The sequence below is a fragment of the Pongo pygmaeus genome, chromosome 11 (genome assembly GCF_028885625.2).
Source record: "Pongo pygmaeus isolate AG05252 chromosome 11, NHGRI_mPonPyg2-v2.0_pri, whole genome shotgun sequence".
Lineage (NCBI taxonomy): Eukaryota > Metazoa > Chordata > Mammalia > Primates > Hominidae > Pongo > Pongo pygmaeus.
Window position 1 is genome coordinate 71436786 of NC_072384.2, and position 23650 is coordinate 71460435.

Here is a 23650-nt window from a genome sequence, read left to right on the forward strand (position 1 = left end):
TATTATTTTTCCTTACCATTTGGATATCCTCTTTTGTGAGGTTTCTGTTCAGGTATTTAGCCAATTTTCCTATTGCATTGCCTGCCTTTTGCTTATAAATTTGCAGAAGTTTATTATACTATATATTCTGGATACAGATCCTCTATTATTTAAATTATTGCAAATATCTCTGCCTATTGTGTAACTTGTCTTTTCACACTCTTAGTGGTATATTTTGATAAAAGTTCTTAAATCTAATGAAGTTTAACTTATTAATCTTTTTATGACTGGTGTTCTGTACTATTTACAAAATCTCTGTCTATCTCCAGATCATAAATAGAATCTCTCGTGTTATCCTCTTTAATCTTTCACATTTAGGAACAGGAAAAGACTTTTGTGTATGGTATGAGGTAGTGATTTTTTTTCCTTGTTGAATATCCATCACTAATTAAAAATTTTTTAAAATAGGCCTGGTAGAATTTCAGCCAGCATCAAAAAATTAAAATAGAAAACATTTCAGGCACTTAAAAAAATACAAAGATATATTAATACTTTTTCCTCACTTCCCATCCCCTTCTACCTAATGGAAGTAGATGAGGGTAGATTAAGCAGTTGTGTCACATATATGTTTCAGCCCACCTTGGAGTTTGCTTATATGGGCTTCTCATATTTGATAACATTAATAAGCACAATAATAGCAGTTAACATTTATTGCATGCTTAGCAGGTGTCAGGCTTAATGTAAGTGTATTATTACTCATGTAATTCCCATAATAATCCTACAAAGATGCATACTGCTATCCCTATTTATTTATTTATTTATTTATTTATTTATTTGAGACAGGGTCTCGCTCTGTCACTCAGGCTGGAGTGCAGTAGTGTGATCACAGCTGACTGCAGCCTCAAACTCCTGGGCTCAAGCAATCCTCCCACCTCTGTCTCCCAAATAGCTGAGACTACAGGTGCATACTACCATGCCTGGCTAATTTTTTGTATGTTTTTGTAGACACAGGGTTTCATCATATTGCCCAGGCTGTTCTCAAACTCCTGGGCTCAAAACAATCTGCTCGCCTTGGCCTCTCAAAGTGCTGGAATTACAGGCACAAGCCACTGTGCCTGGCATACTGTCCCTATTTAATAAATGAGGAAACAGAATGAGAGGATGTTACATAATCAGTGGCCAAGCTCTTAACTACTCTCTCCCTCATAACTTCTATTTCTGGACTCACAGATTCTCCATCATAAACAAGTGTTTTCATAACAACTTTCATAAGGTGAGATAACGAGACATATATCCTTCTTCCTATTTTATATTTAGGTTTCTAATAGATTCATATAAGGGAATACTCTGCATAATAAATGTAAGTAATTATGTACTCCTAATTTGGCAATATAGGAAAAATTACAAGAGAATCAAATCAAGATATCTTCTGGAAGTAACATGGGAATAGTTATGGTTAGCATTACTGTAATTCTGTGAACTAAAGAGTGTTAAAAACTGAGTCACTAGGATTGTAGTCTATATGGCTGCCTTAGAATGCCTCGTAAACCTGAAATATGTTAACTGAGGAACGTTTTTTCAAGGCTGAAAATTGAAGAAAGTTTATTCCATTACTTTGGTTGCTATAAGAACTTAAGCATATTTTCATATTATTCTACTTGAGTCCAGCCTGTATTCCTTACAAAATTTTAAATGTTACAAAGGAAAAAGGAGGATAAATTTAGAATTCTGAAAATAAAATCCATTGATACATACCATTTTACAGAATGCAGGAGCTTGAAGGCTTCTCAGAAATACATGAAGATACTCACTTTACTAAAGAGAAAACTGAGTCCCAAATAAACTTGCATCAAATCTCAAGGACAGTAAAGATCAGATTTCACAATGGCCATTAGTGGACATTAATCTAAATCCTTAACCTTCACAAATCTGTTTCTATAAAATTCTAATAATTACTTATTATTTCTGTTGAGTTCTATTTTCTCAGATTTTGTTCCTATAATAATGTACAGGAAAATATACACTTAAGACCTTAATTTTTATTTCTCTGTACCTAATCCTCAGTAGAAAGACTATCTTCTATGTGAGAGGAAACATTAAACATTTTAGCTGAGCGCAGTGGCTCACACACACTGTAATCCCAGCACTTTGGGAGGCCAAGACCAGTGGATTAATGTAAGCTTAGGAGTCTGAGACCAGCCTGGGAAACATGGCTAAACCCTGTCTCTACCGAAAAAAAAAATTAGCTGAGCATGGTGTTGTATGCCTACAGTCCCAGCTATTCAGGAGGCTGAGGGGGGAGGATCACCTGAGTCGGGGAGGTCAGGGCTGCAGTGAACAGTGATTGTGCCTGGGTGACAGAGTGAGACCCTGTCTCCACAAAAAAAAAAAAAAAAAAAAAAAAAAAAAGTGTCCTGAGACTCTGAGGTTCTTCCTTTGGGGACAATGTAAGAATACCTAAGACTTCTACTAGCTCTCCAGAAATTTAGATCCCTGTACTATCTCACTGGTTAAAGAAAGGCAGAGAAAGCACTCCCCATCACTCTGGATACCAATCAGAGACCCAGGGAAGAAGAAAATGGTGGTTTTTATCACTGCCCATTTCCTAAATATCTGACAAGACCCTTGAGGCCACCCATCCCAGCATAAAAGCATCAGCGCTGCCACTGAAGACAGGCAAATCATCTTGAATCTGTCTTAAAAAGAATTCACAGCAGTAGCAAAATTACATCACTTTCCTAAGGATGAAGAAATGTGAAGGATGCAGACTCAGGGTGCCAAAGATTGCAAAACAAGCTTCAGATATGGCCTCTAGGAAAATTGCTAGGGGCAAGAGAGGTGGGTGAATAGAAAAGTAAGCAGCAGAAAAACTGAGGAGGAGAAAATGAGTTGAGACTTTTAAATTCAGTTTACAATGTTTTTAATAAGCTAAATGAAATATTCCCCAATTACAAATATTAAGGAAACCTCCAGGGAGAGCTATATCAATAGACACATACAACACTACAAAACATCTTCTTTTGAAATGCAATTTTTCAAAATTCAAGAGCAAATTTTCACAGATGTATATGCTACAAAAAATAAAATTAAATTCAGTAAGAGCTCTTTAAATATTTCAATGTCTCTTTAATTTTATTAAAAATTTTTCACATTCTTTCCTTTTATTAAATGTAATTTTATAAAATTTTATTTTTTAAAAATCACTGAATTGAAATAAATCCATCTATTTTTAAAAGATCTGAGACCTCATAATGGAAATAAACTTTTTTCTTTTTTTTTTAAGACAGGGTCTCACTCTGTTGCCCAAGCTGGAGTGTAGTAGCACAGTTACGGCTCACTGCAACCTCAACTTCCTGGGCTCGGGTGATTCTCCCTCCTCAGCCTCCCAAGTAGCTAGGACTACAGGCACACGCCATCACACCTGGCTAATATTTTGCATTTTTTTTTTTTTTTTTTTGTAGAGATGGGGTTTTGCCATGTTGCCCAGGCTGGTCTGGAACTTCTAGGCTTAAGCAATCTGTCTGCCTCAGGCTCCCAAATTGCTGGCATTATAGGCATAAGCCACTGTACCCAGCCTGGAGATAAACTTTGATGGCAGCAGATAAAAGAGTTTTTCTGATACAAACGAAGCTAAATTGCAATGAGTTACAACACATTTTAATCTGTAGGAAGCTTTATTACACATCAAGCAAACAGTTAAAGTATTAACACAAAACGCAGACATAATGTTTCTTTTCCATTTTCAATTTACTTCAACCTGACTACAAAATGTTCTTGTTCCTTATGTAAAGTAGAACTGTAAATTCTAATTAGTTTCACAGGCAGAATCATCATTCCATGGAGCTCAAGTAGAAGAAAGGTTTCCTAATCAAGTCTTCCCAAAGTGAACTACACTTAAACATATCTTGATGTTTCATTAACACATTTGGTGAAGGTGAACAATAACAGCAAGCCAACCCTGGCTACTCACCAATGTGGCAGCAATGAAGAAAGAGCAGACATAGCCTCTTTCTATAGCATGCACATTTAGTAGCTCTCTCTCTCTCTCTCTCTCTCTCTCTGTATCCTGTCTTCTTTATCCATGCCCTCCCCATGTCGCCTTGCCTAGTATGGCATCACACTCTCCTAGAGAATTATGAGGAACACAGGTTCCATGTCTATTAGAGCAGGAAAGTACCAGAAGGACAATGAATGGCCCTCCTAACACTTACCCACACACAAAAGCAATGTGATCATCTGCTACCACAGAAACTTCCTAAGTGCTATAGAAGTAGAAATATCAACTTAAAACAAGATTTGTTAAAAACTGTTCCATTCCACTCTTCAAGGTAATTTCATGGATTTTCTTTTTCTTACCAAAATAGTATTTGTAAAATCAGAAATGGGACTGTATTAATTTTATAGGACTCAGAAGCTACTGTTTTAATCATTCTTAACATTTATAAAAACCAGAAGTAATATTTATCAAAAATGTAATTAACAGTCCAGGTTTTCTTTCTGGTTTCACTAATTACTTTTTTTTTCCTGGCTGTAATCTGTAAGGCACAATCCCAGTGAATGATTTATTTCATTTGAGGGAAGTTTTTTAATTTTAGAAACCCTATAAATATCAGTTTAATGATACAAAGTAAACCTAACACTAATCTTTAAATGTGATGAGGCAAATGAAAAGAATGCAAATTCTAAGGGGAAGGGGGTCAAATCCATGTATGTTTGAACTCTTATTTTCCTTATCTGAACAAAACAAAAAACAAAACACAAACACAAATCTAGTTATCTCATAAAAATATTCTATAGGCTGGGTGTGGTGGCTCATGCCTGTAATCCCAGCACTTTGGGAGGCCGAGGCAGGCGGATCACCTGAGGTCACGAGTTCGAGACCAGCCTGCCTGCCCAACATGGCAAAACCTTGTCTCTACTAAAAATACAAAAATTAGCCAGTTGTGGGTGGTGCACGCCTGTAATCCCAGTCACTCGGGAGGCTGAGGCAGGAGAATCTCTTGAACCCAGAAGGCAGAGGTTGCAGTAAGCCGAGATCACGCCATTGCACTCCATCCAGCCTGGGCAACACAGCCAGACTCCATCTCAAAAAATATATATATATTCTATAAAAGTGGGGGTAACAGTAGTTCTATAAAGGTAATCTTTAAGCTAAGTAAAGTCTTTCTCTGGAAAGTAATTTTTAATTTTTACAGCATTCAGAAGCTGTCAGCTCCTATTTAGTCTACTAGTTCAGCGTTTTTTTAAGGTGATCATATTTATGAGATTACTCATACCTGTCTCTGAAGTTCTGCCAGGTTGTAAGGTAAGGCCCCCTCAGCCAATGGGGCTATTCTCTCAATATCTGCCAAAGTCAAGCGCCTTCAGGAAAAATATAGGAAAGAATTGTTAGACACTGACAAACTCCTCACGCCAAAATCATCTTTACTCAAAAAAAAACAAACAAAAAAAAAACAAACCGTGAACTATAGTTTAAAATCATTACTTTCCTATTTACACAGATCATTTTAGTGACAAAAAAACCTTTTAACTCTGTTTTCATCAACAAAAAGCAAAAGACTCCAGAGAAATAATGTGGAGTGCATGAATTTAATAAGACTCCAGTGATAGATATTAAAATCAAATAATTATTGCCAGAAGCAAAAGTATAGAGGTTGACTGTCCCTACCCACTAAATGTGTCCCCTAAGGATACCTATTTAAAGGACAGGTGCAAAGTATCTGGGAAGGATACATATAAATCTGATAAATACTGGTTGCCTCCAAGGAAAGGAACAAGGGTAGGAGGGAGAATTTTTTTTTTTTTCCAACGATATGTTCTTTCCAACCCTTTGAGTTTTGACCCATTTTTAGGCAGGAGAATAGGGTCTGGAGACAGGGAGCCTTCACTTCATCCTCTGATTGGTCATGGGCCAAGTCTTCATTTGCATAGGATGTAACTTCAGCCTCTGATTGGTTGTAGGCTGAGCCCTCACTTCAGCCTCCAATTGATCATGGGCTGAGCCTTCACTTCAGCCTCTGATTGGTTGTGGGCCAAGTCTTCATTTATATAGGGTGTAACCAATAGGAAACCTCTAACGGGTACTTAAACCCCACAAGATTTGCAACTAGGGCTCTTGAGCTGCTTGCTCAAGTCTGCTCCTGATCTGTGGAGTATACTTTTGCTTCAATACATCTATGCTTTTGTCTTCTATTGCTTTGTTTGTGCGTTTTGTCCAATTCTTTGTTCAACATGCCAAGAAACTGGACAACTTGTAGTCAAGACCCTCCACTGGTAACATATCTTGGCAAGTCAGCCAGGAGGTAAGCCCAAATTTGGGGATTTATTTTTCTTTGCTTTGCTTTTGCTCTTTTTCTTTTCCTCTCTATTGAGCCTTCATTTGCGGGCACAGGCTGGAGTTATCTCCATGCAGAGCTCCCTCCACTCCACAGAAGGGAACCCTTTCCACTCTCTTTCCCTTTTCCAACATGGGACCCTCCACAGACAGCATCTAAGCATGAAGGCAACTGCAGGTCTCTGGCCAGGTCCACTCTCCTGGGAGACTGAAAGGTATCCATGTGGAAGCACCTGACCACCACTGCCTGGTTTGGGTGAGGGACCTGAGTCCTTTTCTTTTTTTCAGTCTTCCAGAGGCTGTTTCCTAGTAGATCCTTGGTAACTGAGGGCAACTAGCCAGAGCCACTCTCTGGTGTTACCTGAAGGCCAAGAAGTGAATGGGGATAGCTGCCCTGCCCAGAATGGGGAAGTACTCTTTTCTATCTTTCCTGGTTACAGTCCCTAATCCCTACATGTGACAAAATTGGCAGTGGCAGCTCTTCCAGAACAAACTCACACATGTTTCAGTCAACTTAAGCCCTCTTTTCTTATGCCAAATTCTCCTAGAGTTAGCTTGTAATGGCAAAGGATATCTCTTAGATGTTTTGACTTCCCTTATCCTACTCCATCTATTCAACTTGCTGAGGACTTTTGGGGCCCACAATCTTTAGAATACATTCTACATCTTGTTTCTTTTGTCATCACCAGATTATTTTTATAGAATGGCCTGCCCTTACACGGGGTCCACTGTCATGGTGGTGGATTTTTAAACATTCCCTCTCTTGTCGAGGGCCTGAGTGGAATAGCCAACACTATTATTTCATTTTTCATGCCCAAAATCTACCTTTCCCCCGAGACTACCTGTAATCCACATGACAAAAGAAATCCATCCAACCTCTAGTTCCTATTATTAAAGTTCATGGCTATCACTCCAATGGAACAGGAAACCATGGCCTTATCAAATTATATGGATGCTAGAAGTCAAGGCCTTCATCCGGGGACAAAAGGAAAGCTCATAGTGGGTCATCAGTGGTGGAGAGAACCTTCCCAAAGTGGTACCAGCACCCATCTAAGGTCAGAGACATCTGACAGACTAAGATGGGGCCCTAAAGGGGGACACCCCTGAGGACCCCAATCAAGGCCCAGAGTTTTTCCAGGGGGATGCCCCAGGTAAAATTTGAGTCACCAAATAAGCTAGGTTCTCTTCTTTCTTCCAGACCACTATGGGAAACTCTCCATCCATTCCACCTGATTCCCCACTTGGCTGCATTCTCAACCACTGGAATCAATTTGACCCTGACAATCTAAGGAGAAAACATCTGATTTTTTTTTTAACCATAATACTGTATGGCCCAAAAATTAGCTAGACAGCCAGGAATAATGGGGAGTCAATGGAAGTCTTAATTATAACACCATCCTGCAATTAGACCTGTTTTGCAAAAGGCAGTGTAAATGGTCAGAAATCCCATATGTGCAGGCCTTCATGGCCCTATATCAAAACCCAACCATCTGCAAAACTCCCAGAACCTGCCCCCAAAAGGCAGGTTCTAAGGCAGAAGCGGATATTGTGGATGACCTCCTTTTTGCAAGGGCCACCTGTCTCTCAGGGGCAATGGCAACCACCCCCATATAACCCCTTGCCAAGTGTTTCTGAGGCTCAAACCCAAGAGCTAAAACCAAGGGCCCTGCTAAGTCCCCCTCACATTCAGAGGGGAACACCCTATTCAACTACCTCTATAGCCCTGCTATCCCTTAGGGAAGTAGCAGGAGCCAAGGGGCTGGTCTGAGTGTAGGTCCCCTTCTCCATAAATGACATACAACAGTGTAAAGAAAAAGCTAGGAAGCTATTCAGAGAAACCCAGAAAATTTGCAGATAGGTTCCAAGCTTTGACCTTAGCTTTTCATCTCTCATAGAGAGACGTTCAATTCATTCTAGCAACTTGTTGCACCCCCTTGGAAAAGGAATGAATCTTTGAGTCCACTTGCCGAGAAGCAGACAATTTATTTGCCCAAAACCCTCAGGGTAATCGCCCAGGCCCAGACACAGTCCCCGCTACTGATCCTAACTGGGACTATAACACCCCCATGGGAATGAACAACTGGGTCAAATTTCTTAAGGCTCTCCTTGGAGGAATGAAAAAGGGAATAACTAAGGCAGTAAATTATGATAAAGTAAGGGAGGTTGCACAAGGCAAGGAGGAAAATCTAGCCGTGTTTTATGGCAGGCTGGAGGAAGCCTTTAGAAAATATACCAGTCTGGACCCTTCCTCTCCTGAAGGCAGTGTTGAGCCCTCTTTTGTTCCTAGTATTACTACCTTCAGTATGAACTCTCTTGTTAGTTATTACTCCATTTAGAAGTTTGTACATTTTACTGACTACTTTATAGAAACAAATAATCTACATTGCATCATTTTCAAGCCCACAGAAATGTATAAGCCCTATAATCTTGACACTTTTCAATTATGTTTAACGTTACGAGCATGTAAAACACTGCTGATATATGTAAGAATATGTATAAATACCACTAGATAGCTTATTTTGAAGAGATATTCTCTAAATTTTTGTTCATAGTAGATTGACTGCAGTTTTTTAGGTGTGTTTCTCAATATACTCTCTCAATGTTTTAAAGCATATAGAAATTTGAATACTGTTTAACCTCATGTACTCCTTTGTTTACAGGTTGCTTTACGTATTTTTTTTTCTTTTTTTTTTTTCTTGAAACAGAGTCTCACACTATTGCCCAGGCTGGAGTGCAATGGCGCAATCTCAGCTCACTGCAACCTCCACCTCTCGGGTTCAAGTGATTCTCCTGCCTCAGCCTCCAGAGTAACTGGGATTACAGGCGCACACCACAACACCTGGCTAATTTTTTGTATTTTTAGCAGAGACGGGGTTTCACTATGTTGGTCACACTGGCCTCGAACTCCTGACCTCATGATCCGCCCACCTTGGCCTCCTAAAGTGCTGGGATTACAGGTGTGAGCCACCACACCCAGCCAGGTTGTTTAATATTTCTGAGGATTAAAGACATCATGGCTCCCTTTAAGATTCAGTAATATTAATAAAATGTGAGATATATAGGGTTAGAATCCAACACATTGAGAGGAAAATTGTTAAATTATATAGCTGTAGAGCAGGAAATGAAACCCAGGTTGTAAGCTCTGAGGGGGCAGGAAACCTGTTGGTGAAGTACACCAAGAGCTACCACACAAGTGCATCAGTGACTGAGCAGTGAGCCGCGGAGCCTAGCTCTATGCGAACATGAATTTTTAAACTGCATTGTCCCTCAGTTTATCCATCTTTACAACAAAGTTTTGTTTTTCTTCTCAGTTGACTAGACTATTTCCCCGGTCTATCTTCTTGCCACTCTTGATGCCCATGAAAGGACCTAAGGGAGCCTGGGACTCCTTGGGAAAAACAGAAGGTGCCACAGACCCCATTTTAGGAGAAACCCCTGTTTTCCTCATGGAACCCCAAGAACTGTAGGCAGACAGTTCCCTCTCAAAATCTAAGGTTCTGCTCGGTTTGCATCACATTACCTGACCTTTTTGACTTTTGGGGGCATCAGAAACTACTTTAGTAGGAAAGAGAGATATAAAGAAAGTTATAGCTATGAAGCTGTATTTATGATAAGGAAGGTTATGAAGAAAAGAAATTTTATATGAGAAAGAATCTTGTATGGCAAATTCTTGTCCTAAAGTAGAATGCCTAATTACTTAGGAAACAGGGAAATATAGGACAAGTCAGAAAATCTAAGCACGTCATAGATGGTCTGTGGAAGTTGTGATAGGGTTCATAAAGTGGGAAAGAGGCTGGGCCCAGTGGCTCACGCCTGTAATCCCAGCACTTTGGGAGGCCAAGGTGGGCAGATCATCTGAGGTCAAAAGTTTGAGACCAGCCTGGCCAACATGGCCGTCTCTACTAAAAATACAAAAATTAGGCAGGCATAGTGGTACGCACCTGTAGTCCCAGCTACTCAGGAGGCTGAGGCACAAGAATCGCTTGAACCCGGGAGGCGGAGGTTGCAGTGGGCTGAGATCATGCCACTGTACTCCAGCCTGGGCAACAGAGCAAGACTCTGTCTCAAAAAAAAAAAAAAAAATTAAAGGGAAAGAAAAACTTAACAACAGCTAGATCTTCCCCTGTCTACAAGTGTTGTGTGTGTGATGTTTATATAAAGGAGCTCTAATTAATTGGCTTAAAATCTACACCCTAGAGATTAACCCTTCACATGATTATGTAAGCTATGCAGTTACCCAGACTGCATCATTTGGTAAACCTGTATGGTTTCATGGAAACCATTCCTAGTTCAGGGCACTTTAAAGGATACACAGTCTAAGTACGGCCAAGATAGGCCCAGTAGCTGTGTTCACATTTTCCCTTGGGAAAAACTATACTAATCCTGAGACATCTAGTTGTCTTTTGGTTCCCCAGTACGAAAATACCTCTAGGTGGTTGCTGGTGGATGCTAAGTGAAACTACCTCCACTGGAAAAATGCTGCTGGGGCAACTCAGGATACTTCCCAAGGTCCTTTCCAGCCTTTAACCAGGGCCACCTTAGCAGGGACCTTCATCACTTGGGAAAGTGAAAACAACAAACTAACACATATGTTCACCACAGACAACAATTTTTGTCTTAAAAAACAAAGATCCTTTTTCCTGTGTGGAACTAGTTGTACTTATGTTTATCAGCCAACTGGATTGGAACCTGTATACTTGTATATTTACCCCCTTAAAATCAACATAGCTCCCAATAACCAGTCTCTCATTATACCTTTAACTGCAACTGCCAAGCACAAATGAGCCATCCAACTCATACCCCTTTTGGTAGGGCTAGGAATAACTGCAAGGAACAGCAATAGGAGTTAGCAGGCTTCCAACTTCCCTATCCTATTACCAATGCTCATCCAAGGATCTTTTGGACAGCTTGGAAGACACTGCCCAAAGTATTGTCACCTCACAAAATCAAATAGACTCCTTGGCAGCAGTCACTGTACAAAATAGAAGGGGACTGGTTCTCCTAACTGCTCAAAAAGATGGCTTATGTCTTTTCCTATAAGAACGTTGTTTTTATATCAACCAATCAGGATTAGTAAGGGATGTCACTCGAAAATTAGCTGACAGGACTTCTAAAATATAACAACAGCTGTCCACATCATAGGGCTCCTGGTCAAGGGTACTAAGCTGGGCTTCATGGCTCCTTCCCTTGGCCAGCCCATTGTTAATAATTATACTTGCATTGACTTTTTGGACCATGTTTGTTAATCTTTTTACCAGATTATTTCTTCTCACCTAGAGACGATTAAGCTTCAAATGATCATGCAGCAGGGCTTCCAGTTCCAGATGATGATGCCCGCCCTGGCCATCAAGAAGTCACACTATCTCCACTAGACAGAGCAGTGCTAGAGTTCCATGGTCCCCAACAGGCAGGGACTGTGCCCCAATCAGCATGAAATACTTACAGAAGAAAGACTATTGGTCCCTCTGCCTCCCATAAAGATTTATGAAGATCACATCTCTCAGGGGGAAATGAGGCAGAAGAACAGTTTATTCAAATAGTTTAGAATATAAATTCCAAGAGAAAAAGACAAGCAGATGTAACAGAGGAGAAGAAAGAAACACAGGAAGGGTCTGGACATGGGGAGCCTTCACTTCAGTCTCTGACTGGTCACAGGCCAAGTCTTCATTTGCATAGGGTGTAACTTCACTTCAGCCTCTGATTGGTTGCAGACCGAGACTTCAGTTCAGCCTCCAATTGGTCATGGGCTAAGTCTTCATTTGCATAGGTAACTTTACTTCAGCCTCTGGTCACGGGCCAAGTCTTCATTTACATAGGGTGTAACCAACAGGAAACTTCTAAAGCGTACTTAAACCCCGGAAGATTTGCAACCAGGACCTTGAGCTGCTTGCTCAAGCTCGCTCCCACTCTGTGGAGTGTACTTTCATTTCAATAAATCTATGCTTTTGTCTTCTGTTGCTTTGTGTGTTTTGTCTATTTCTTTGTTCAACATGCCAAGAACATGAACAACTCATAGTCAAGACCCTCTACTGGTAACAATGTGAATGCACTACTGTTTCCCAAAACCTTAATTCCATGAACTAGCTATAAGGTCACTTTACATCCAGTTTTGAGAACTACTTTTTGAAATGTGTCATCATGAAGGAAGATCAAAACCTTTGTTTAAAAATGTGAATTACAAGCTGGGCACAGTGGCTCACGCCTCTAATCCCAACACTTTGGGAGACCAAGGCGGGTGGATCATCTGAGGTCAGGAGTTCGAGACCAGCCTGGCCAACATCATGAAACCCCATCTCTACTAAAAATACAAAAATTAGCCGGGCATGGTGGCGTGCACCTGTAGTTCCAGCTATTTGGGAGGCTGAGGCAGGAGAATCGCTTGATCCTGGGAGGCGGAGGTGGTGATAAGCCAAGATCGCACCACTGCACTCTGGCCTGGGCAACAGAGCGAGACTCTGTCTTCAAAAACAAAACAAAACAAAACAAAACGAAAACAGCCATAAGTCCCATTTCCCACAGATCCTTCTGGATGCCCATAGACAAGGGTTTTTCTTTTGGATTTGCGTGTGCTTTGTTCTTTTACATTTATAGAGTAAAGGCATAAAACATCTGAGCTTGTCTATGATGGTAACTCTGATGACAATGACACACGCATATCTCAAGAAAATGATACTCTTGACTGGGCACAGTGGCTCACGCCTGTAATCTCAGAACTTTGGGAGGCCGAGATGGGCGAATCAGGAGGTCAGGAGTTCGAGACCAGCCTGACCAACATGGTAAAACCCTGTCTCTACTAAAAATACAAAAATTAGCTGGGTGTGGTGGCATGTGCCCGTAATCCCAGCTGCTCAGAAGGCTGAGGCAGGAGAATCACTTGAACCTGGGAAGTGGAGGCTGCAGTGAGCTGAGATCCTGCCACTGCACTCCAGCCTGGGTGACAGAGAGAGACTCCATCTCAAAAAAAAAAAAAAAAAAAGAAAGAAAGAAAATGATACTCTCCAACACAAAATGGCATATACTGTTTAGTGAAGGACCATTTATAGTGAACCAAAAAGATTACAAGATTCTTCCATGTATCTGAGTCTATTTTACAAAGTTAAAAATTTGGGCAAATTTCCACAAATCTCTTGAAATTCGTAACACCTCCAGAGAGCCCAGATTAAGTCAATCTTTTTCCCTCCCTTTCTTCTTCTCACTTCCGTTCTCTTCTCTGTCAGATTTCTTTCTTCTCCCATTTCCCTCTCTCATGCACCTCAACCCCTTATTCCTATCTCACCTCACTCCTGCCTTCTCTTCCCTCCCCTTTCCTTCCCTTCCTTTCTTCTCTCCCTTGTTCTCTCCTTTTCCCTCCCTCCATCTTCTTCTCCCTCTATCTGTCTTCCTGTGTTTCTTTCCTCTCCTTTGTTACATCTGCTTGTCTTTCTTGGAATTTATATTCTGAATATAAACTATTCAAATACATGGAAAAAACTCATGTTAGAATGAACTAAAAGGACACCACTGCTTCACATTTTAGAACTACTCTATAATAAATATCATGAAGAATTATTGAAATACTTACCCTGAAGCATTATATAAGTCTGCAAGCTGATATAGAATATCAATTTCTAGTGGTGTGACTTGTCCATAGCGTATGGCACTCTGGGCAAATTCCTCTGGAATAGAGAAAAAAAAGTTAAAATCTTGAATGATTCTTAATATATAACAAAGTTCTACCTTCACCAACTATAACATAACCTGAAAGCTATAGGCATTTTAGTATCATTTTTAAAATCTAAAATTGAATTTAAATATTTAAGTTCAACGATACAAGAATACACATTTCTGAAGGCTGGTAAAAGATAAAATGTTAAGATGATAAAACAGCAAAACAGATGAATTAATTTCAAGAATAAAACAATCTCTTTAGAATCTCCTCTTATCTTGCTTATTCACTTTGGTCTCCACAGTTATAATACAAAAAAAGTGGGTGTTCTTCAGTCATTCAAAACATCCTAATACCACTCACCAAAAGGAGTAGGCTTGCCCATCTTTCTGTGGCAACTCCTTCCTAGTACAAACAAGCTGCTGCCACAGTGCCACTGACCTGTTTGACAGATTGGGCCAAGGTTCTTTTCAAAACTGTCAAAGCCACTTTTCCATTCCTGACCTCAGTATCACATTAAATCCACCTGGATTTTTGGACCCCAAGTAAAGCATACATACACATGGTAACATACTTTCTAGATCTGGCTTTAGAGTGGTAAGCTTAGATCAACATCATGCCTCAATGAAGAAAAGTGAAAATGCTGAGATTCTTATTTATGTATATTTTAAAATCTTACCCTTTGTGACTTCAACATCTTTCCTTGTGCCAGCTAGAGTGCTATATATCTTACGAACAAGCTCCATGTTATTCAGTAAGGAGTTAAATGCATTGAAGTAGGAGAAGCTAACCTGGTGTGAGATACTTCCTCCAGCTGCCTAGAAAATGACAACACAAAAAGTTTAAAGAACAAACAAAAACAAAAACACGTTTATGGACACTGTACTTTTCTCAAAGAGGATCCAAAGGAGTCTTCACTATTAAAATGATGTTAACAACCAGTCCATAAATACAAGGAAAGTGTCACACTGAAACAGTGCACTGCATGCCCTCAGGGAAGTCTATGTAATTTAGGTTTTAAGGAAGAAAGCAACATCTGGAAGTTGGACTTCATGGTTCATCTACCTATAAGGTCAAAAACAACAAATATAATTATCACAGATCAAAACAATAGTTATTTAAACAGGATCTTTAAGACCCTCAACTGTGAAACTCTTGCTAGTCCTAGATAAACAAAACATCACTGTACAATCTATGGAACACTTTTTAACCTTGCTTTTTTCCTTCATACACATACACAAAAACCAATTGATGACTTTAAATTTTAAGACAATTTTATTACATCAACTTTTCCTAATTTTTAAGGCCATTGTTATAATTAAAATACTTAACAGTCTGTGCTAAACTCTAAATTTGGATCATGAAGGGTACAATTATCAAAAACTCCAAAAAATGTAGAAAATCTGGAGAGAATTTATGCACTATTGAGTTATGTCTTCAATGGAATAGTGCAAAAGAGGCTCTCTCATGCCTGAGATGGGGGGCAACGTGGCCTTCATTACCTCTGCAGGATGAAGAGGTAATTTGTTCTCTGCCCACCACTTGGACATAAACTCGAAAGAGCATATTTTGCATAGTTTGCAAAAGCCTCATTTCCAAGCCAGAAGTCAGAGGAACCCATATGATTGAAAACATTCTCCTTTAAAAATGCAAAGAAATGCTTATGTAAATACCAATGTGACAACTTTAATCATAAAGGTCTATTACAAATAGTGTAGGTAATGATGAGCAAATATATCCCACCCCACCACCCCTCACACACATGCCTTAAACTAAATACAGTTTATATTTGTGTTAGCCTGAATTTGGATACCAGCAACCCAAAAGCTGAACTCAAATTTTCATATACTCCTCTGAGGATTAGAATTGGCTTTTGGTAAGCTGAGGCTATTATAGTAGGTCTATCTAACCTAGTTGGAAAAGATTAAATGAGTCCCTTCCCACTAAGGTACTGAGCCCCTCCCTCTAGGGTTCTCTTCCCTTCTCCCTCCTTCCCTCCCTTTCTCTCTTTCTCTCTCCCTTTATCCCTTTCTTTCCTTCCTTCTTTCATTTTTTTGGTTGGGGTATGAGGTGAGGGCAGGGGAGTGGGGGATGGTGTCAAGGAGGTGAAACGTGTAGGAGAAAGTGACATGCTCCATGTTCAGATTCACTGAAGAAAAAGAACAGAAGTTGATCTTTCTACCCCAGTCTAAATCAGGGATAATGATCTTCAGCTGAAACAACAAAGGCACTCACTGGCTTCCCTCCATTCAAAATAAGCAGTAATCAAAAACTTATACATAAGTACAACGCATAGACAAGAAAACGGGTAAGTGAGGAAAGTTTCGCCACTCTATGTGAGGAAGTGGATGACATGAGTTTGCTATTGGTCCAGATGATTACTTTATAGAGATTAGCAGGTTGACAGAACAAAAAACTATGTCTGGTGCATACAGACTGAATGCACAGGTGAAGGGGCAGAGAGAGGAGTGAGCCACAGAGGCTGATGGCCACATATTTCCTCCATACCTTCTGCCATGGGCATGGTTATTAAAACAGTGCAGAAGCCAGTGACGATCCCTCCGGCAGACAGCACCCTGAAGGCAACAAAGGAAGAAGCCATCTTTATAGCAAGACCTTGGGAGCCTGGTGGTGTGGAAAGAGGCCAAGATGAAGGCAGTAGTGTCTGGGAGAGTTACTGCCCACTGGAAAAAGTAATTGCTCACCCTTGTCTATAAACTCGTTTCCCTTGAACTGGACTCTGTAAATGGAAATAAACAATTTGGAAATACATGAGAGCAAGATGGTGGCTCTAAATTAAACTATGATCTGGGAAAAGATAACTCACCATCACCCCTACCTCCATTACACACACACATACATACATACATTCACGCACACACACACATGCACACACACACACACACACACCTGTTTACTTTCTACCAACCAAGCATGAAATTTGAATAGTTGAGTCATATGAGTCCCTGGAGACAATCCAGGACACAATGGATCAAAAGGTTTGAGGAAATAGAAAGTTAAAGAACTTGCTTTTACTTACTGAAACTAAGTTCTCCTCCACAAAAGGAGTAAGCATGTGAGATCTAATGGTAACCATGATGTCACTGAAATCCAGACCAGAAATCACGCCACTTTTGCTTTTGTCTTTGAGTGCAAAGGCTTGTCTTGCATGTTCCAATTGCAGCTCCTGTGAGGAAATTAGATATAGGGCATTAAGCTGGTTAAACACATTCCAAGTACATGGTTTGGAAAGGAAGGAAGAACAGATATCCTTCCCACACATGTACTTACTACAAAACAAACAATGCACAGATCTGAATTTACAACAAAACTTTCAATTTCTTTCAAAAAGAATGCGCTTTCTTAAAAATGTACTACATATTACTCCTCAGGAAAAAGAATGAATGAGAGCACATCAATAAAGGAAAAGTAGGAAAAAATAACCCTTAGATTTTACTTGACAAGTTTTCATTACTGAAAACAGAGAATAATGTTTTCGGTGCTTCATTTCAGCCTTTAAAATATACAGTAATTTATCTCTCCTGCTTGAAGGCTTACCTGTCATCAAAGAGTACTTCATGAATTAAGAGTTTAGATTCATTTTCAGTTTTTCAATTTTAAATGTTGCAATCAAAGTCTCTCTCTCTCATTCTATAAATGAATTAGAGACCACTTTTTCAAAAAAATTTTTCAAATAAACTCAGTGAGAAACTCTACCAACTGGTAAGTGCAATACTCAGTCATTCTAAAATGAAAGTCAAGAATAACAAACTGCAAAAGTAGTGTTCAGCTATCACTGGCTCTGAGCACCGTTACTCATAAACTGTAAGACAGTCCAGAATATCTCTGAACTTCTGAACTATTGGGCAACCAAACTTTGTAATAAGTGATATCCACAAAAACAACATAATGTTCCAGCAATCCCCTGTGTACTATACAAAAGTCAAAATCAGAGCATTTCTGTTGTGGGGATCCATGACGAAATGCAAAAAACTTGTTAGCAAACATAACAATGGTGCTGCTATTGGATGCCACCGTCACACTCTTTGCAACTCTGTAAATAATAGTCATATCTAAGTATATACATATTATTTAAAGATTACATAATTTTCATTCACATTTACTTATCAAAGACTACAAATTAATGTTGCTTTACCTTTTCATGACATTAAAAGTAGTTTTTATAGAAGTCTCATCATTTTTATTTAATTATATTTTCCTATGGACTTGTGATAACTCACTCCATTTTCCCATGACCTCAGCTCCAACCACTTCACCCGTCAAATGAAGTGGGAATTTTCAATCTATCTACATCATTACATGGATTGAAATTGGTCCCTATGGCAAAGATATTCCTAAATAGCATCAAAAGTAGACACAGGTTCACTCCCTGTCTTATATACCTTTTTCTTTTCTTCTACCTCTTTTCTATCTCTTTCTTATGTCTTTGTCTTCCCTATATGTCTTAATCTCCCAGAAATATCAAATGGTAGCCATGGGTACAATTTAGCCTTATTAATAACACTCAGTACTAAAGAAGATGTGGACCTTTACCTTCAAGATGAAGCAGAACACTCACTGAAGGAGTAGTGTTAGTAGAATAGATTGTCTGTTTTCTATAAGGTCAACAGTTAAAAGACTCTTATTTGTCTTTTAAAGATACATATTTGAAGGATCACAGATGAAAAAATCATAGAGTATGTGCATCTAGCTTCCAAATGATCCTGCAGGAGGCAGGGTGGAGGGTATAGATAAAAAAAGATTGGCCAAGAAGTGGTAATTATTGAAGCTGGTTATAGGTCCAGGAGGTTCATTACACTATTCTCTCTACTTTTGAGTATATTTGAAGTCTTCCAAAATAAAAAGATTTTAAAAAATAAAATTAATGACTTAAAAATGAGAAGTTAAACACAGAAAAAAAGGAGTTACATATATGCAGCTCTCAGTTTATACAGTATAATTAAAACATCAGGGTATAATAGATATTGTAAAATAGCCTCTGTAAATGCAAGGAAAACAGTGAGAGAAAGAGAGAGAACGTAATCTTTGGAAGAATCTTAAACAATAGTCAGGCAAACATTTCCTTTTTTAAAAAAGTCAGCTCTCAAATGCATATATTTTCAACTTTTCAAGTTTGAGAATTTTATAAGGTGAGTTAGATAAGCACTAACAGGGAAAAGAGTTAGAACAAGCACTGGCACCTCCAAATACCCACACCTAAAGCCCATAGTTTCAAATCTGTGATCATCCTAATGAAGAAAAACAATACTGTGGGCTTATAAAAGGTAAAATAAATAAATCCTGGGTTAAAAAGGTAGGTAGGTAAGTAGGTAGGTAGGTAGGTAGGTGGATAGGAGAACTAAAGGAAAGATAAAGAAAGGCAGTTATGCTGAAGGGAAAGATCCTATGCCCTTGAAAATGCATTTCATCTAATTATGAGATGAAAATTAGCAGAGCTTCAGAAACAGTGCGACTTTGGATGAGAGTGAACTTGTACATTTAACTCCACCATCTTCCAAAACGCCACTCTCCACTAAAATAACAATAAAAGAACAAAACAAAATAAAACAGAAACGCAAGGACAAAGACAACAGAAAAGGAGAAGATGGCAACTATATTTTTAAGATCAGAAAGCAGAAAAGCAAATGACAACTGACTTAATGGACTCAAAAAAACTAAGCAGAAAAAGCCAAAAAGGAAGCCAATGTACATGACAGGACCCCCAAAAGATTCAGTTATTAGCTGCATTGGTACCTCTGGAAGTGATGGTGAAGGTGGAGCTGAAAACAAGGGGCATAGCTGGATGTCGGTTTAAGAAGCAGTTAGTTACCTGCCTTACTCCAAATAAGGCCTCCACCCTTTCCCAACCTTGGCAGAAGACTAAAGGTCTACTATCTGAGGAGTTTAACAGAGGATCTCTGAACCAGCATAGACCACACACAGTTGAGAGGGAGATACTACAGTGAAAAAAGGTAGTAAACTGAAAGTCCTTCTGCAAAACTGAACACTGAGACCTCCAACTACTTATTACTCAGCAACCAAAACATCAAAAGCCAGATCTAATATTCCAGATTGGACAGTAGATAATTTTTCCCTGATTCCCTAATCCAAAATAAAAGACCTAGCCTAGGCAACATGGCAAAACCTCACCTCTACAAAAAATACAAAAAATTAGGCAGGCATGGTGGCACATGCCTGTAGTCCCAGCTATTCAGGAGGCCGAGGTGAGAGGATCGCTGGAACCTGGGGAAGTCAAGGCTACAGTGAGCCATGATCCTGTCACTGCACTCCAGCCTGGGGGACAGAGCAAGACCCTGACTCAAAAAAAAGAAAGAGAAAAAGAAAAACAGAGACCCAAACAAAGAGTAAAAATAAATAAATAAATGTGGAGAAAGCAGACACTATGCAAGAAGAAAACTTTAAAAAAACAACAAAGAAACCTGTCTTTAATATCTTTGAAGAAGTGAAAGAAGAGTGCATCCATGAAACAAGAACAATATGCTATTTTTTAAAAGGAATATTCAGAAAACCAAAAAGAGCTCCTGAAAATTAGAAATACAGCAGAAATAGAAAACAGAAGGCTCAGAAGGAAAATAGGAGAGAAACTGCAGGTCTGTGTTGTGCAAACTCAGCACATTCCAAAGAAAGGATTAATCCTTGACCAGCTCCTAGGAAATAACTTCTAAACCCTTGGAATATCATGCTTGATAAGAGTATTTGTGTTTACTTGGGACCTAGAGCTACATCAGGTATGCTAACTGTGTAATTTAAGGTGGGGGTCTTGGTTCATGAGGTATCACTTTGACCTTTGGAGGGGCAAGAGACTGAGTAAATGAAGCCAGCTGTGCAGACCCAACATGACCAAACCCACAAACATATCTGGTCACCAAGCCTTGGATGAGCTTTCCTGGTTGGCAATACTATCTATGTGTTGTCCATACAATTGCTGGGAGGATTATGTGCTGTTTATATGACTCAACTTGGAGAAGAAAACTGGAAACTTGCACCTCTGTGCCTTTTTCCTTTCTGATTTTAATTGACTTCCTTTCACTGTAATAAACCATTGCTGTAAGTGTAAAAAAAAAAAAAAAAAAAAAAAAAGAAAATAGGAGAGAAAAGAAAACTAAAAGGTCATAAATGTAACATTTAATAGTCCTAGAAACTAAGAAAATAGAATAAGAAAAGTAATAAAATTTTCAAGAATTGAAGGACTTAAGTTTCCAGATTAGAAAAGCCCAATGAATGAAGAGCCCAGACCAACGAATAAAAATAAACTCACACCAAGGAATACCATCGTGAAATTTCATAAACACCAAAGAAAAGAAAAAATATTAAAACACTCCAGAGTCAGAGTGGAAAAAGTTTCAAGATTAAATTAAGAATGAGAATGGCACTGTGGCAACACTGGAAACTAGAAAACAAAAGAGCAATGCTTTCAAAATTATAAGGAAATTAAACTCCTACTAGAATTCAATAACCAGCCAAACTATCTTAGCATAATGGTGGAACAAGAGGGATTTGTTTGTTTGTTTGTTAGTTTGTTTTGAGATGGAGTCTTGCTCTGTCGCCCAGGCTGGAGTGCAGTGGCCCGTCTTTGGCTTAATGCAACTTCTGCCTCCCAGGCTCAAGAGATTCTCCTGCCTCAGCCTCCCAAATAGCTGGGATTACAGGCGCCTGCCACCACACCTGGCTAATTTTTGCACTTTTAGTAGAGATGGGGTTTCACCATGTTGGCCAGGCTGATCTTGAACTCCTGACCTCAAGTGATCAACCCACCTTGGCCCCCCAAAGTGCTGGGATTACAGGCGTGAGCCAAAACACCCGGACTGTTTGTTTTTTGAGACAGGGCTACTCTGTCACCCAGGCTGGAGTGCAGTGGTGGGATCATGGTTCACTGCAGCTTCTACCTCCCTGGGCTCAAGTGATCCTCCCACCTCACCTCCTGAGTAGCTAGGACTATAGTCGTGTGCCACCACACCTGGCTAGTTTTTGTATTTTTTGTAAAGATGGCATTTTGCCATGTTGCCCAGGCTGGTCTCGAACTCCTGGGCTCAAGTGATCTGCCCACCTTGGCCTCCCAAAGTGCTAGGATTACAGGTGTGAGCCACTGCCCTCAGCCGGAACAAGAGGTTTTTACATATGAAAAGTCTCAAAAAAATTTTATTCCACTTTCCTCAAGAAGCCATTGCAGGAAGTATTCTACCAAAAATAAGTAAACCACAATAAAAGAAGAGATAAAATGCAGCAAACAGGAGGTTCAACGTAACAGAACAGCAAATGGATTCTCCAAGGTAAAAGTGAAGGGTGATCACAGAATGACTCCTATGCAGCAAGCTTACACAGACTGGCTTCTGGCCCTGAAGCAGGTGAGGAAACAACAGGAAAATGGTGCAGCTGCTGTGGAAAACAGTCAGGTGGTTCCTCAAAAAGTTAAACAGAATTACCATACGACCCAGAAATTCCACTCCTATGTATATAGCCAAAAGAACTGAAAACAGGTATTCAAACAAATATTTGTATACATATGTTCATAGCAGCACTATTCACAATAACCATAAGGTGGGAACAACCCAAAGGTCCATCAGCTGATGAATGGATAGACAAAATATAATATATTTATACTATATTATACAATGGAATAGTATTCAGCCACAAAAAAGGAATAAAGCACTGATATATGCTACGACATGGATGATTCCTAAAAACATTATGCTAAGTGGGAAAAAAAAACAGATGCAAAAGTTCATATTGTTTAGCCAGGCGTGGTGGCTCACACCTATAATGCCAGCACTTTGGGATGCTGAGGTGGGTGGATCACCTGAGGTCAGGAGTTTGAGACTAGCCTGGCCAACATGGTGAAACCCTGTCTCTACCAAAAATCCAAAAAATTAGCCAGGCATAGTGGCGCGCGCCTGTAATCCCAGCTACTCAGGAGGCTGAGGCAGGAGAATCGCTCGAACCCAGGAGGCGGAGGTTGCAGTGAGCTGAGATCACGCCATTGCACACCAGCCTGGATGACAAGAGTGAAATTCTGCCTCAAAAAAAAAAAGTTCATATTGTACAATTCCATTTATATTAAATATCCATAATAGGTAAATCCATAGAGACAGAAAGTAGGCTGGAAGTTGCCAGAGCTCGGGGGAAAGCAGAAATAGAAAGTGACTGCTGAATGGAACAAGGTTTCTTTTTGGGATGATAAAAATGTTTTGGAACTAGATATAAGACACTGTGAACGTACTAAATGCCACTAAATTGTGCACTTTTATTTATTTTGTTTTTAATTTTTTTTAGACAGAGTCTCGCTCTGTCACCCAGGCTGGAGTGCAGTGATGCAATCTCAGCTCACTGCAACCTCCACCTCCTGGGTTCAAGTGATTCTCCTGCCTCAGCCTCTCCAGTAGCTGGGATTACGGCATTCACCACCTCGCCTGGCTAATTTTTGTATTTTTAGTAGAGACAAGGTTTCGCCATGTTGGCCAGGCTGGTCTTAAAGTCCTGATCTCAAGTGATCTGCCCACCTCAGCCTCCCAAAGTGCTGGGATTACAGGCGTGAGCTACCACACCTGGCCTAAATTGTGCATTTTTAAATGATTAATTTTATGTAAATTTACCTCAAATTTTTTTAAAAAAGAAAGAAAGCTCCTGGAGAGCTCCAAGAAGATGAAATTAATAGAATACCTAATGTGTTTTAA

At 39.6% G+C, this 23650-nt stretch overlaps 1 protein-coding gene across 9 annotated transcripts in view; it reads right to left on the reverse strand.

Moving 5' to 3' along the window:
- The window catches only part of SLC25A12 (solute carrier family 25 member 12), a 225185-nt gene that overhangs the window by 36595 nt on the left and 164940 nt on the right, over positions 1-23650 (reverse strand). For all 9 annotated transcript variants that reach the window (XM_054477026.2, XM_054477028.2, XM_054477029.2 and 6 more), the window contains 4 exons: positions 16999-17145; positions 14638-14776; positions 13875-13968; positions 5256-5340 (listed from right to left, as the gene is read on the reverse strand). In XM_054477026.2, the coding sequence (XP_054333001.1) occupies positions 5256-5340; positions 13875-13968; positions 14638-14776; positions 16999-17145 (465 nt within the window). The remainder of the gene's footprint in view (positions 1-5255; positions 5341-13874; positions 13969-14637; positions 14777-16998; positions 17146-23650) is intronic.